Raw genomic sequence first — 11,780 nt, forward strand, 5'->3', positions numbered from 1 at the left:
GCTAATTCGTGTGACGCATCATTTCTGTAGGGGTGTCAAACGTATAATTCTGATACGATATCCGTATCCGCATCCGCAATCATTGGATTCGAATACGGATAATATCCGCTTTATTTCGGATACAGATAATATTCGTTTTTTCTCGTATACAAATACGGATATTTCGGACGAATATCAGATTTTTTGAATTTTTTTGTTCCTCTACCGTTTTGACGATGATTATAAAATATTTTCTATGATTAAATACAAATAATATATTTATATATGTATAAAGTATGTATATAATTATATAAAATTTGTATAAATGTAGTATTTAATATATTTACACATACTCTAAACTAAAAAAATAAATTATATATAATTATATATTTATATAATTTAAATATCATATATATATTTAGTTTCAGATTCGAATATCTCGAATTTGAATACGGATAATATCCGATTTTTGTAGAATACAGATCCAGGTTTTTCGGACGAATATCGAATTTTTCGAAATTTTTTTACAGCTCTACATTCGCCGTTTTATATACCGTATTCTATCCCGATATGATATTTGATACAGCGCACATGTGGCACTCGAAAATGCGTGCTAGGCCGGTGAATTGGGGAGGCCCTCAAGTTAAAAATGGGATATTTTAGTAATTATTTAGGAGCAGAGCAGATGTATCAAAAGTGGCGGTAACAACCAGCCATTAGGATAAAAATTAAACTGATTAATAAAATATAATTAACTCAAACGGCCAAATAGGCGATAACCCAATGATGAGAAGGGGTGGCTCTAAATCCTAATAAACAAAACAATTTCATTCCCGGAGAGAATATGCGACGACCATTTCCCCATGGATTCAAACTTTTCTTCGGTACAATCTCTCTCCCTCTCTCTCTCTCTCTCTCATTTCAATAATTTCATTTTTCACCTTACAACTAATTTTATCTAATCATTTTCATTTTTTTTTGTGAATTTCGTGCAGAGATCGAGCTCATTAACGCTCACCGAGAAGCTATGCCTTCCGTTGATATCAGTAATCGAATTTATCATCTTCTCTATGTCTGCTTGTTGTGATTTTAGACATTTTAATCGTTCTAAAAAGAAGAATCGATTAGGTTACAATCAGCTAGCGCACCTTGCGAATGAATCTCGATGTAATTCTTCGTGTTTTGATGTTACGATTTGTGTTTATTTGTCGAATTGTTTGATTTGTTTCGGAGATTGATATTTTGTCATGATTTATTTAGTGCAGTTAGTGTGAATGAAATTGAGGCATTGTATGAGCTGTTTATGAAGTTGAGTTGTTCGATTATTGATGACGGACTTATTCACAAGGTATATATGGTTACATTGTAAAGCTAATGCAATTTGGCTACATTTTCCGTGTATGATGAATCAGATGGTTGCACTTGTTATTGTAAACAGATTTTTCGATATGTTCTGATAGGGATGCAGTTTTGTATAGTATCGTGTATAGATTGGTGATTGAATATGAGATTTATTGTAGGATAAGAACTTATCTACCAGGAAAATAATATTATAAGGGACTATATAAAAGATGGGGTGAAAGGCAAAGGAAGTGCAATTTTTTTTTCAGAATTGTGTTTTATATCTTCCAATTGCGTGTAAGTTTAGTATAGGTGTAATACATATGGGAAACATCTCCTTACAACACAACTATGTTCTTAATCTTTTTTTACAGATAAGCGATATAATCATATGACTGAAGTCGAATAATAATTAAGTTGATGTCATGTATGAACATTAATATAATTTTTTCAAGCCTGATTCTTGAATTGTTTTTTGCATATACATCATGCACTTGGAACCCATGTTTTAGGTTATTTGTCCATCCATTTCAATCAATCAGTTTATTATTATTAGTAACAGTTTACTACTTTGTACTTGTACTTCTGCTTTGGTACTGGCAGCAGTAACTCGTTATATTTTTGCAGGAAGAGCTTCAGCTGGCATTGTTTAGAACTCCATTCGGTGAGAATCTCTTTCTGGATCGGGTAAATGTTCTGATACAATTTGATAGTCTATAACGTTGATTTATCTTGTGTTTCTTCTGTCTACTTGCTTGAAATCTGTTTGAGTAGATAAAATTTGTACTGTTTTTCATTTTCGTGAGGAAGTTCTCAAATTATAAAAACTGTAAGCGTTTTTATCTGATAACTTTAAGTCTGGAAACTTTGAGTTGTTCAATTTCCAATTTATTTGCAATTATTTTTTGTCTGATCAGGCTTATTAAACTGCTCCTATGACTGAAGATATGTTTATAAGTATTAAGTCACATCTGCTATATGTTTTTGATTCTGCATTGATTCTCTTTAGTTCTCTATATAAGAGTGTTTTATATGGAATAATGGCCTATATGTATTATGTTTGCTCTCATTAAGTAAGCTATTGTTTGGATTAGGAATAAAATATTTATTTTAATGCAAATTTTACATGAAAAAAAATTATATCCCCTCTGTCCCACGGGATTCTTTACATTGGTGACGGAAGATGGACACGCATTTTAAAACTTTCATAAAGTATGGTTCCCTAAATAATTTTAAATATTTTTTTTAAATACAAATATAATATTTAAATTTTTATATAGAAAAAGAAAATTCTAAAAATAAATTATAGAACTATATTTTATAATAGCCTTAATGCGTGCCAAGTATGAGGAAAAAGTAAGTAAAAAATCAGGGAGTAGCTATTTTTCATTAGTAATGCTCTAAATTAATCATAATGCTAAATATTTAAAATATATTTATCAAGCAAAATATATATTTTTATATATGATCATAACGTTTCTAAATATATTTTTATTTTAAATTTTTAAAAATTATACTGAGTAAAATATAAAATAATTGATATTAATATTATTTTTATAATTTGAAATTTTAACTTTTAGTTTAATTTAAAAAAAATTAAAATTATTATTTAAATATTTTGCTGAAATTCAATTTTACCCTTCAAAATATAAATATTTTTAACAAAATGGTTAAAGGGATGCATATTGTATTTGATGTCGAAAGTTAGGGGTCGCAAACTGTATTTTTGAAAGTAAGTATATAGTTTTGTTATTGAATGAAAGGTAGGGGTTGCAAAATACAATTAACTCAACAAATTTATATCCTTTAAGCACTTCAAGTTATTGACATCAACAGCAAATTAGTTTTTTTTATGTAGGAATCTTTGATCAATTTATGAATATCATACACGAGGCTATAAATCTTGTAGACCTGCCTGTTATGAAGTTGTCACGTCATAGTCTAAATAAGTTGTCGTCGCAAGAGATTCATTTTTTAAATCTGCTCTACTCAGCAGGCCAAGCACATAAATAGTTGATGTGACAATAAAAGAAGGCCAACCACATAAATAGTACCAGTTGGTCACAAATGTATATGTAAATTTCACTTGCAGTTACAAGAGTTAGAATTTTCTACAGTAACAATTTAGAAAGGTTCTAGAAGTCCTTCAAATTTTTTAAGTATATAAAGTTAAGCACGGTTACTTTAAATTACAAATAAGCAAATAATTTTAGGATTATATTTTATAAATACAATTATAAATAGGATAGATTAATAATCAGTTTTTAAATGGGGCATATCAGTAAAAAACCCGTAAATTATGGTAAAAGGTTGAGAAATTCTGAATTATTATAATCTAGTATTATAACTTTTCTCCAAATTGCATATAATTTCCCATAAACATGATAAAGTGAACTGCTGCTCATATGTCATAATTGGTGTGCTCTGCTTCATTGTGGATTTATTCTACTTTTTTTTAATGTTTTGTCCCCATATTGATGTCACATAGAAATTCTGTACTCGTCCCGTTCCCATTGTATTTATTAGCTCATTTTTCTGTTTTGGTGTACATACTAGTCTTTAGTTATTAACATTAAACGTGAATTTGTAATAATCATTTTAATTGTGTAACTTAATTGTTTCTTCGCATTCTAGGTTTTTGATCTTTTTGATGAAAAGAAAAATGGTGTGATTGAGTTCGAAGAATTTGTACATGCACTCAACATCTTCCATCCCTATGCCCCATTGGAAGATAAAATAGACTGTAAGGAATAGGAAACCATAATTTGGGCTTGGCTTAAAAGTACAGCTCATGCAGATAACATTTGTGTCACTTTCTGATGTACTGCAGTTTCATTTAGGCTCTATGATCTGAGGAATACTGGCTTCATCGAGCGAGAGGAAGTGAGTATACTCACTTATATTGTTGTTTTGGCACTTGAATAAATAAATGTGTCATACATGTTTAATGATGTATTGCTGTCTTAATACTCTAGTGTGTCAATAGTCAAATGTGGTTAATCAGCATAGTGTTTTGTGGTTTCCCTTAAATTTTCTTTGCTGGTTTATACATATTTATAAATTTGAACTGGATTGCTAGAAAGTTGAAAGCAAAATTGTTGACTTCAATACTTGTCGTACATACATGAAAGATGTTCCTATAATTTGTTTTTTCTAAAGACTTTGGCCCTATTGTTAATATATGATATATAAACTGGATTTTACCATTGTTAAAATGTCACAAAATACATGCCTACAATTCTCACAACCTTGATCATTTTGTAGAGTATAATAATCTGAGCCAGCCTTTCAGGTTATTTTCCTACCCGTGTCTTGTTAATTTATCCCATTTTCATGCATTACTTAAGTAGGGCTTACGTGCTCCATCTTCAACATTTTTATTCCTCTTTGTTAAATGGAAGTTGGATCTTTTCGCGATCGTTAAAACAGGCGATGCCATTAGACCAGTAGAAATACAATCAGTGCTTGAAATGTTTTTCTTGTTTCTCTCGGGCATAAATTTCATGAAGCAGTTGGCCACGAATTTCAAGATTAAGTATTGTGGATAATGAAAGATTGAATGTAATGAGCAAAACTTTAAATTTCAGGTAAAGCAAATGGTGGTTGCGATCTTGAAAGAATCCGAGACTAAGCTGTCGGATGAACTTCTTGAGGCTATTCTTGACAAGGTTGTAAGTCTATAAGGCATCCTGTTCGCATCCTATTCTTCAAATTATTTCTCACGTGTTGTATGCTATATGTCTCTAAACCCTGTACTTCTGACTTGGACATTCTGTCTTTTACTCGTATACTTATTGTTATTATCTCACTGTTGTTTTCCCTAGACTTTTGCTGATGCTGATACTGATGAAGATGGAAAAATCTCGAAAGAGGAATGGAAAGCTTTTGTATGTCGATACCCCACACTTTTGAGGAATATGACTCTTCCTTATTTGAGGTATGCTGTTATCTTGCTCAGGCCTTCTGTACTCTTTTCTTGATCCTTTAAATCTCTAAACTTTCTTTATATGATAAAACCAGCTCAAATCAATAAAATGTACTTCGTGTAACCAGTTTTTTTCCTCAGAAAGAAATGTTATACAATTCACTTCAACATACAATACGATGTCTTCAAAACTGAAATTATCATACCATTAGTTTTTATTAGTTATATAATTGGTTTGGAGTATGCTAAAAGCTAGTTGCTAGGTACCTTAAATCAGTAGTAATACTGATGATGTTCTGTTATGTATTCATCACAAATAATTCTATTAGATTTAAGTTTAGAAAAAGCCAAAGTTGATGCCAACATGTCACATGCTGATGCTGGTGTCAAGATCCTTCTTTAATAAATAATTAATTGCTATCACTTTATAAAAAAAATACCCAAAATACCACATGAAACTTGCATCTGAAAGATGCATACCTGGTAAAAGGGTAAAATCCACCGCTTATTGCGTCATGATAAGCATCTCCCAAATGTGTCTTTGGGAGATGCGGAACCACACATTTGGGAGATGCGGAATCCAATTTCTTTTAGAAGATACCTGTGTTAAGTGTTAACCTCTAGCTGTGATATGCATGTCCCGTTTGCAGGATCCAAGTGATATGTTTGGCTGTTATTTTGGAGTGTGTTATTTAGTGCCAAACTTTTTAAGATTATGATCTATTTGATATGAATTCGACGTTAAAGTACATTCACGAATTGTTAATCACTGGTTGGAAAATTCATCTTTCAGTGATATCACAACAGCATTTCCAAGTTTCATATTCAACACTGAAGTGGAAGATGCAGAATCAAAGGCCCTATAAATAACAAAAGTATATTTGTGGAAAATTGTAACTAATGCAAGTTTTTAAATCCGACAAGCGGTGATTGAGAGCAACATTAGAGCTGTTCACTTGATCCCCCAATTATTCGAAACCAGGCAAGTACCCGAGTATGCAACCCCCACATTATTTATAGCTAACCAATTAGTGACTTACCGACTTGGTTCTTTTCTCGATTATCAGTTTGTGCAGTAAACTGGAAAGTGTGAATTATTTAGATGTATATTCATCCTTTATAGATTATAGATATAGATGCTGAAGTGTATGTTTTGAAAGTAAAAAAGAATGGTATATATACCGTATGGTGCAGTTCCCAGGGAATTAAGAGCAGCCAACTTTTTTGTAATTTAAATTGATAGGAAAATGTTTAGCAATCAAATTTTCAGTTAGTAAGATGCTCCTCTTTCCTCAATTTTACCCCGGGGAATTAGGGTTATAAATGAGCCGAATCGAGCTGAATTCTTAAGTGTTATGTTTCAGCTCGTTAGAAATGTATCGAACTCGAACGAGCCAAAATTTTTATTTGTGTATCGACTCATTAGAAAAAATGTTATTCGTAAACATGTTCACGAACAGCTCACGAAATAGGGTTCAACAAACAACTCGTGAATATTGTTTATGAACTTTTGATCACAAAAAACTCACTTTATGAATTTGTTCTCGTGATTCCCAATTTTTGTATAAGTTTCATTTATTTCTTTAAAAAAAATAATATCAAATCAAAATTTTGAAAATCTTTTACACCAAACAAATAAAGGTGAGTGTTTGATATTCTATTAAATTACATAATTTCTATTTAAATAAAGATATATTCACAACACTCAAACACATGAACAAATACTTAATTAAATATTCATAAATTTATAATCTAGCATGTATTATAATTTAACTATAAATATATAAAAATTATAAATTAATAAAAAAATAGATAAAGATAAATATTCATACAATTATTCACTAAATAAGCATGCGTTTATAACATGTATTACGAGTTATATCAACGAGCATGTTGACGAACATTACTCACGAACCTGTTCACGAACTATATTAATAAACTTATTCGCGAATATTGTAATCTTACTTTTTCGCGAACTTTCGAGTAGAATTATATTATGCTCAAGTTCAGCTTCTTTATAAATCGAATCTTAAAAATGTATTCATATTCGACTCGTTTATATATCGAACCGAACTCGAGCCGAACTTTTTTCGAAACGGACACCGAACTATTCGTGAACGTATGGACTCATTTACAGCCCTAGGTGGAATCGACTACTATCCTTGACAAAGTAATTGGATTAAAAAAGCCATTTTGATACATTCTTACAAAAGACTTCTTTCTCGTAATTCATTTTCTTTTGTGGTACATGCATGCTACAATATTTTCGAAAGTCAAAATAATTCGAAATCTTTTGAAACCGACAATCCACAACTAAATTCTTTTCCATAGCTTAGAAATAATATGGACTTTGCCCGCTCTTCACATGTTTGTTATTCGGAATTTCACCATTTTATTTATATTATCGGACAACAAAAAAACATGTAGATGCACCTATTATGCAAGAAAAACTAAAATCATTATTGTTAGGTAAAACCTGAACATAAATGCAATAATTCTGGACTCAACTGTTTTGAACGAAATGTGAACTTAGTTTTTTAATGGTCAGATATAAAGATATGATTATAAGAAAGACCTCAAAAATAATAGCAAAACTTTGTTACATAGTATAAGATGTACATATTATCACGTATCTTACTTAACACGTAAAGATCCCTGCATATCTTGCATCTAGCTCATGACATAGGAACAATAGACAATTGTGCATGTAAAGAGGCATAACAGTTTTATATACTCTCTTTAATATGCATAGTTTGATGGTGGTGGTCATATTTCAAATATTTAGCAATGCCTCAGTGTCAAATGTTTCATAAGAGTGTGTTTATGATCAAGTAGAGGACCAATAACTGGCTAATATAGTTTAGTTCAATAGAATAATGAGGAGGTACAATATGAACAGCTTTTATCAAGGAGTGGCGCCTGATGAATGAAGTTTGAAGTATAAAAAGTTTGACGTTGGCTCAAACTTTGGCCTTTACTTTGTTGTCTAACGAATGAAATGGAACGCTGTAAGATTTGGATAAAAGAAGGTTTATTTGAGGACATCTCATTATAAAAAAATGGCTTAAAGAAATAAATATTCTAATAAGAAAATACTTGCTTGTAAATCCAATCGTGTCATCATGAAGATTAATCCATTACTTAATCACCAGCCAACAGATTGTACTTCGTATAAGTAGTTACAAGAGACGTAAGACTTCATAATTGAGCAAAATTACTACTGTATAGTCTCGGTATATTATAAATTTATCAGATATAACATACACTTAATTATGTTGTATAGGTCTCACCTGACGCGGGGCCACAGAAAAGGATCTCGATCTAAGCCTGTAAATAATTAAAATACATCCAGTATTAACAGTAAGAATTCGCACCTAGGAAATGAATAAGACATCTTCTTTGGTTCTTTCGATGAAAACATAATCAACCACGACACTTGGGCATGAGATACTGATCTAGACCTGGAAGGTGACCTTGAAATTGAAAGTTTTAAGGATTTGATGTCAAAGCACTTAATTTAAGCTAAGTATTCAAATGTATTACTATGGATCAAAATGCGTAGGTATTCCTCATATCCCTTAAACTTTTGCTTCAACTTTGGCTACGACTATGATCAATCAATAAGGGAAATTTGAAGCATTGTTCAATTAATTAGAGAATTGATGAAGAACTTGAATTATAATTATGTTAGTTGGAAAAGAAAGTGCACATCTTTCTCCAATCGACAACTGATACACTCACTCAAAATAAAGAATATAAGAACATAAATGTTAACAAAGCATAAAGAAGGTATAATCTATATAGGATTAAGAATCAATAATACCTCTTTTTAATTGTATATTGGTATGTGAACTAAAAACATGGGATAAACTGAACTTCCCATCTCAACATTATTCTTAATGGCTTCTCATTTGTAATGTTTTTCGGGTTTTCATTTTTACAATATGATGAAAGCCTTAACAATTTCTATGTACACTCGCTCCACAAAAAACTTAACAAATATTATACTTCATCAAATAGAAGCGAGATATCTTGTTTCACTTCCTTGTCTTTCATTTTAATACCATCCTGTAAGAAAATAACACCAAAAGCAAAATAAAGTTGTTTAGAACTAACGTCAAACAGTTGGAGTGCAAAAATTTAAGTTTCAACAAAATCAAAAAATAATTGAATCATGATAAGACTAAAAAGATCACCTGATTATATAGCGAGATGTTTCAAAAGATTAACGAAAAAATATTGACAAAATCGAGGTGTATCAAAATACAATACAATAGTATATCCAAAAAAGAATAGTTAAACACATACATAATTTTGAATCATTTAAAAGAATAAAGTGGTTACCAAACAATGTTAGTCATCTACAAACAAAAGCGACCATTGATAATCATCTCCTAAATTACGATTCAAAATTGTAAGTATTCACATAAAAAAACAAGTACATGAATAAGCAACCAGATCATACACAAATATAAATATAAACATGTATGTAAAGATTTGCGGAGATAATAAAGAAGAAATTGTGGATTTACATAGATAAATCATTGATGGACAGAGGAAATGATAATAAGAAGAAATCGCTACGAAAATGAATTTTTAGTTCACATATTTTATGAAGAATGTATAAGATGATGAATACGGATTGTAAAAAATGAAGGAGATGTCATCTCTCAAATATTTGATTTTTTTTTCTGTTTACGTGGATTGTGGATTTATGATTGATTTGTTATAATGGAGAATTTTATTTAATTATGGTACTGATATTCTTTCTAATATTTTTAATCATTTTAAAATCATGTCAGTATTGGATAATACATGGGATATAAGATGATTTGTATAGAAAATGGTAGGTTTGTAAAATTGGTAGACCCACCCACCAAATTTTAAAAATATAGGTCTTATGTATATTTACTGGAGTTCCCTTTTAGTTCAAATTTGAAGGTGTTTATGCTAGTGCTCATTAACAATAAATTGATTATCATAACAAGAATGGTGAAACTGGGTTTTATAACAAAACTTGAATATGCCTTTTATTTCATAATATAGTATACCGTATATATAGAATTAATTATTATTTTCTTTTGTAGTTGTATCATTCATGTACTAGATAAATGGATCACCTTATCATGATCAATAATATCTTCACGTCACGGGACAAAAAATGATCAATGATATTTTCAGGTCTGGGGACAAAATAAGATTTATTTGGAGAAATGATTAAGATATTCAACTTAAGAGTACTCATTCTGTTCCATTATAGATCGTCATGTCGTGTATTTTCATATTTTATTCAAACACATTTGTTATAAATTCATGCACTAAATTAAAATATATATCATGTTGAAACTGTGCACGTTCTTTTCATGTAGTATTTTTTTTACTAATTGATTACACACGCCTGAAGTCGAAATTTTAACATCCCGCAAGGGGGACAAGAACTCAACCACTAAATCAACACTTAGTTGGCAATGTTGTATTTGTGTATGTTAATTATAAATATTAATATAAATATTACTATAAATTTAAATAAAATTTATATTTAATATATAACTTTATGTAAATGTTATGAAATATTTATATTTATATATATATATATATAAATAATCGACCCATAATTTTATGTCATTTTCGTGTATTGTACAAAATCATCGGCTTTACATAAATATATCTAAAGGCAAGACCAAAAAAATAAAAAAAGGCAGAGAAAAAGAAAAAAATAACTTTAAATAATCAAATTAAGATGCCCATACCTTTGTTTCAATAATAAATATTTAAATTTTAAATCGTATTATAAATATAGTATAGATACACCAAGAGAGAAGAAGAGAAAATATATTATTTTCAAGTGAGTTTACAAGCTCCATTTAGTTGGCTATTTATAGTTGTAGGATATACAAGATACATGAACTTGATAAATGAACTTGAGAAGTCAACGGACTCATATTTATGAAAGATCAAAAGATTAAACCTAGAATGTTCTAGGATCATCCATTCACAACATCTAGAAAGTTCGAAAGACATCCATTCACAACACCCCCCCTTGGATGTCCATTTTTTGATAATCGTGCCTCGTTAAAACCTTTCTAGGAAAAAACCCATTGGGAAAAAAATCCTAGTAAAGGAAAAATAGTACATCGATTATGAAAATTTAGTTCAAGTTCTTAAGTCGACGCATGCCAATGTTATGTACCAACTTCTCAAAAATTGATAGAGGTAGCGACTTCGTGAATAGATCTGCAAGGTTGTCACTTGAGCGAATCTGTTGGACTTCAATTTATCCATTAACTTGAAGATCATGTGTGAAGAAAAACTTGGGGGATATATGTTTAGTATTATCGCCTTTAATATATCCTTTGTTTAACTGCTCGATGCATGCTGTATTGTCTTCGAACATTATTGTCGAAACTTTTCTGTCATGATGCATGCCACATGACTCCCTAATATGCTGACATATTGATCTCAACCAAACACAATCTCGACTAGCTTCATGGATTGCAAGAATTTTTGCATGATTAGAAGAGGTAGCAACCAAAGA

At 30.3% G+C, this 11,780-nt stretch overlaps 1 protein-coding gene across 2 annotated transcripts; it reads left to right on the forward strand.

The window, feature by feature from the left end:
- Window positions 1–705: 705 nt before the first annotated feature.
- LOC141672685 (calcineurin B-like protein 9) lies at window positions 706–6,619 on the forward strand. 2 transcript variants are annotated; one of them, XM_074479336.1, is made up of 9 exons: window positions 706–863; window positions 975–1,146; window positions 1,245–1,327; window positions 1,948–2,007; window positions 3,955–4,063; window positions 4,151–4,203; window positions 4,908–4,988; window positions 5,145–5,257; window positions 6,039–6,619. In XM_074479336.1, the coding sequence occupies exons 1-9, from the start codon at window positions 843–845 to the stop codon at window positions 6,109–6,111; spliced, it is 765 nt and encodes a 254-aa protein (XP_074335437.1). In that variant the 5' UTR covers window positions 706–842; the 3' UTR covers window positions 6,112–6,619. The 2 variants fall into 2 exon arrangements, with proteins under 2 accessions (XP_074335437.1, XP_074335438.1); XM_074479337.1 differs by lacking the exon at window positions 706–863 and having other exon boundaries at window positions 1,007–1,146; window positions 1,240–1,327; window positions 6,039–6,617.
- Window positions 6,620–11,780: the final 5,161 nt, after the last annotated feature.

Source organism: Apium graveolens, chromosome 7, assembly GCF_009905375.1.
Source record: "Apium graveolens cultivar Ventura chromosome 7, ASM990537v1, whole genome shotgun sequence".
Taxonomy (NCBI): domain Eukaryota; kingdom Viridiplantae; phylum Streptophyta; class Magnoliopsida; order Apiales; family Apiaceae; genus Apium; species Apium graveolens.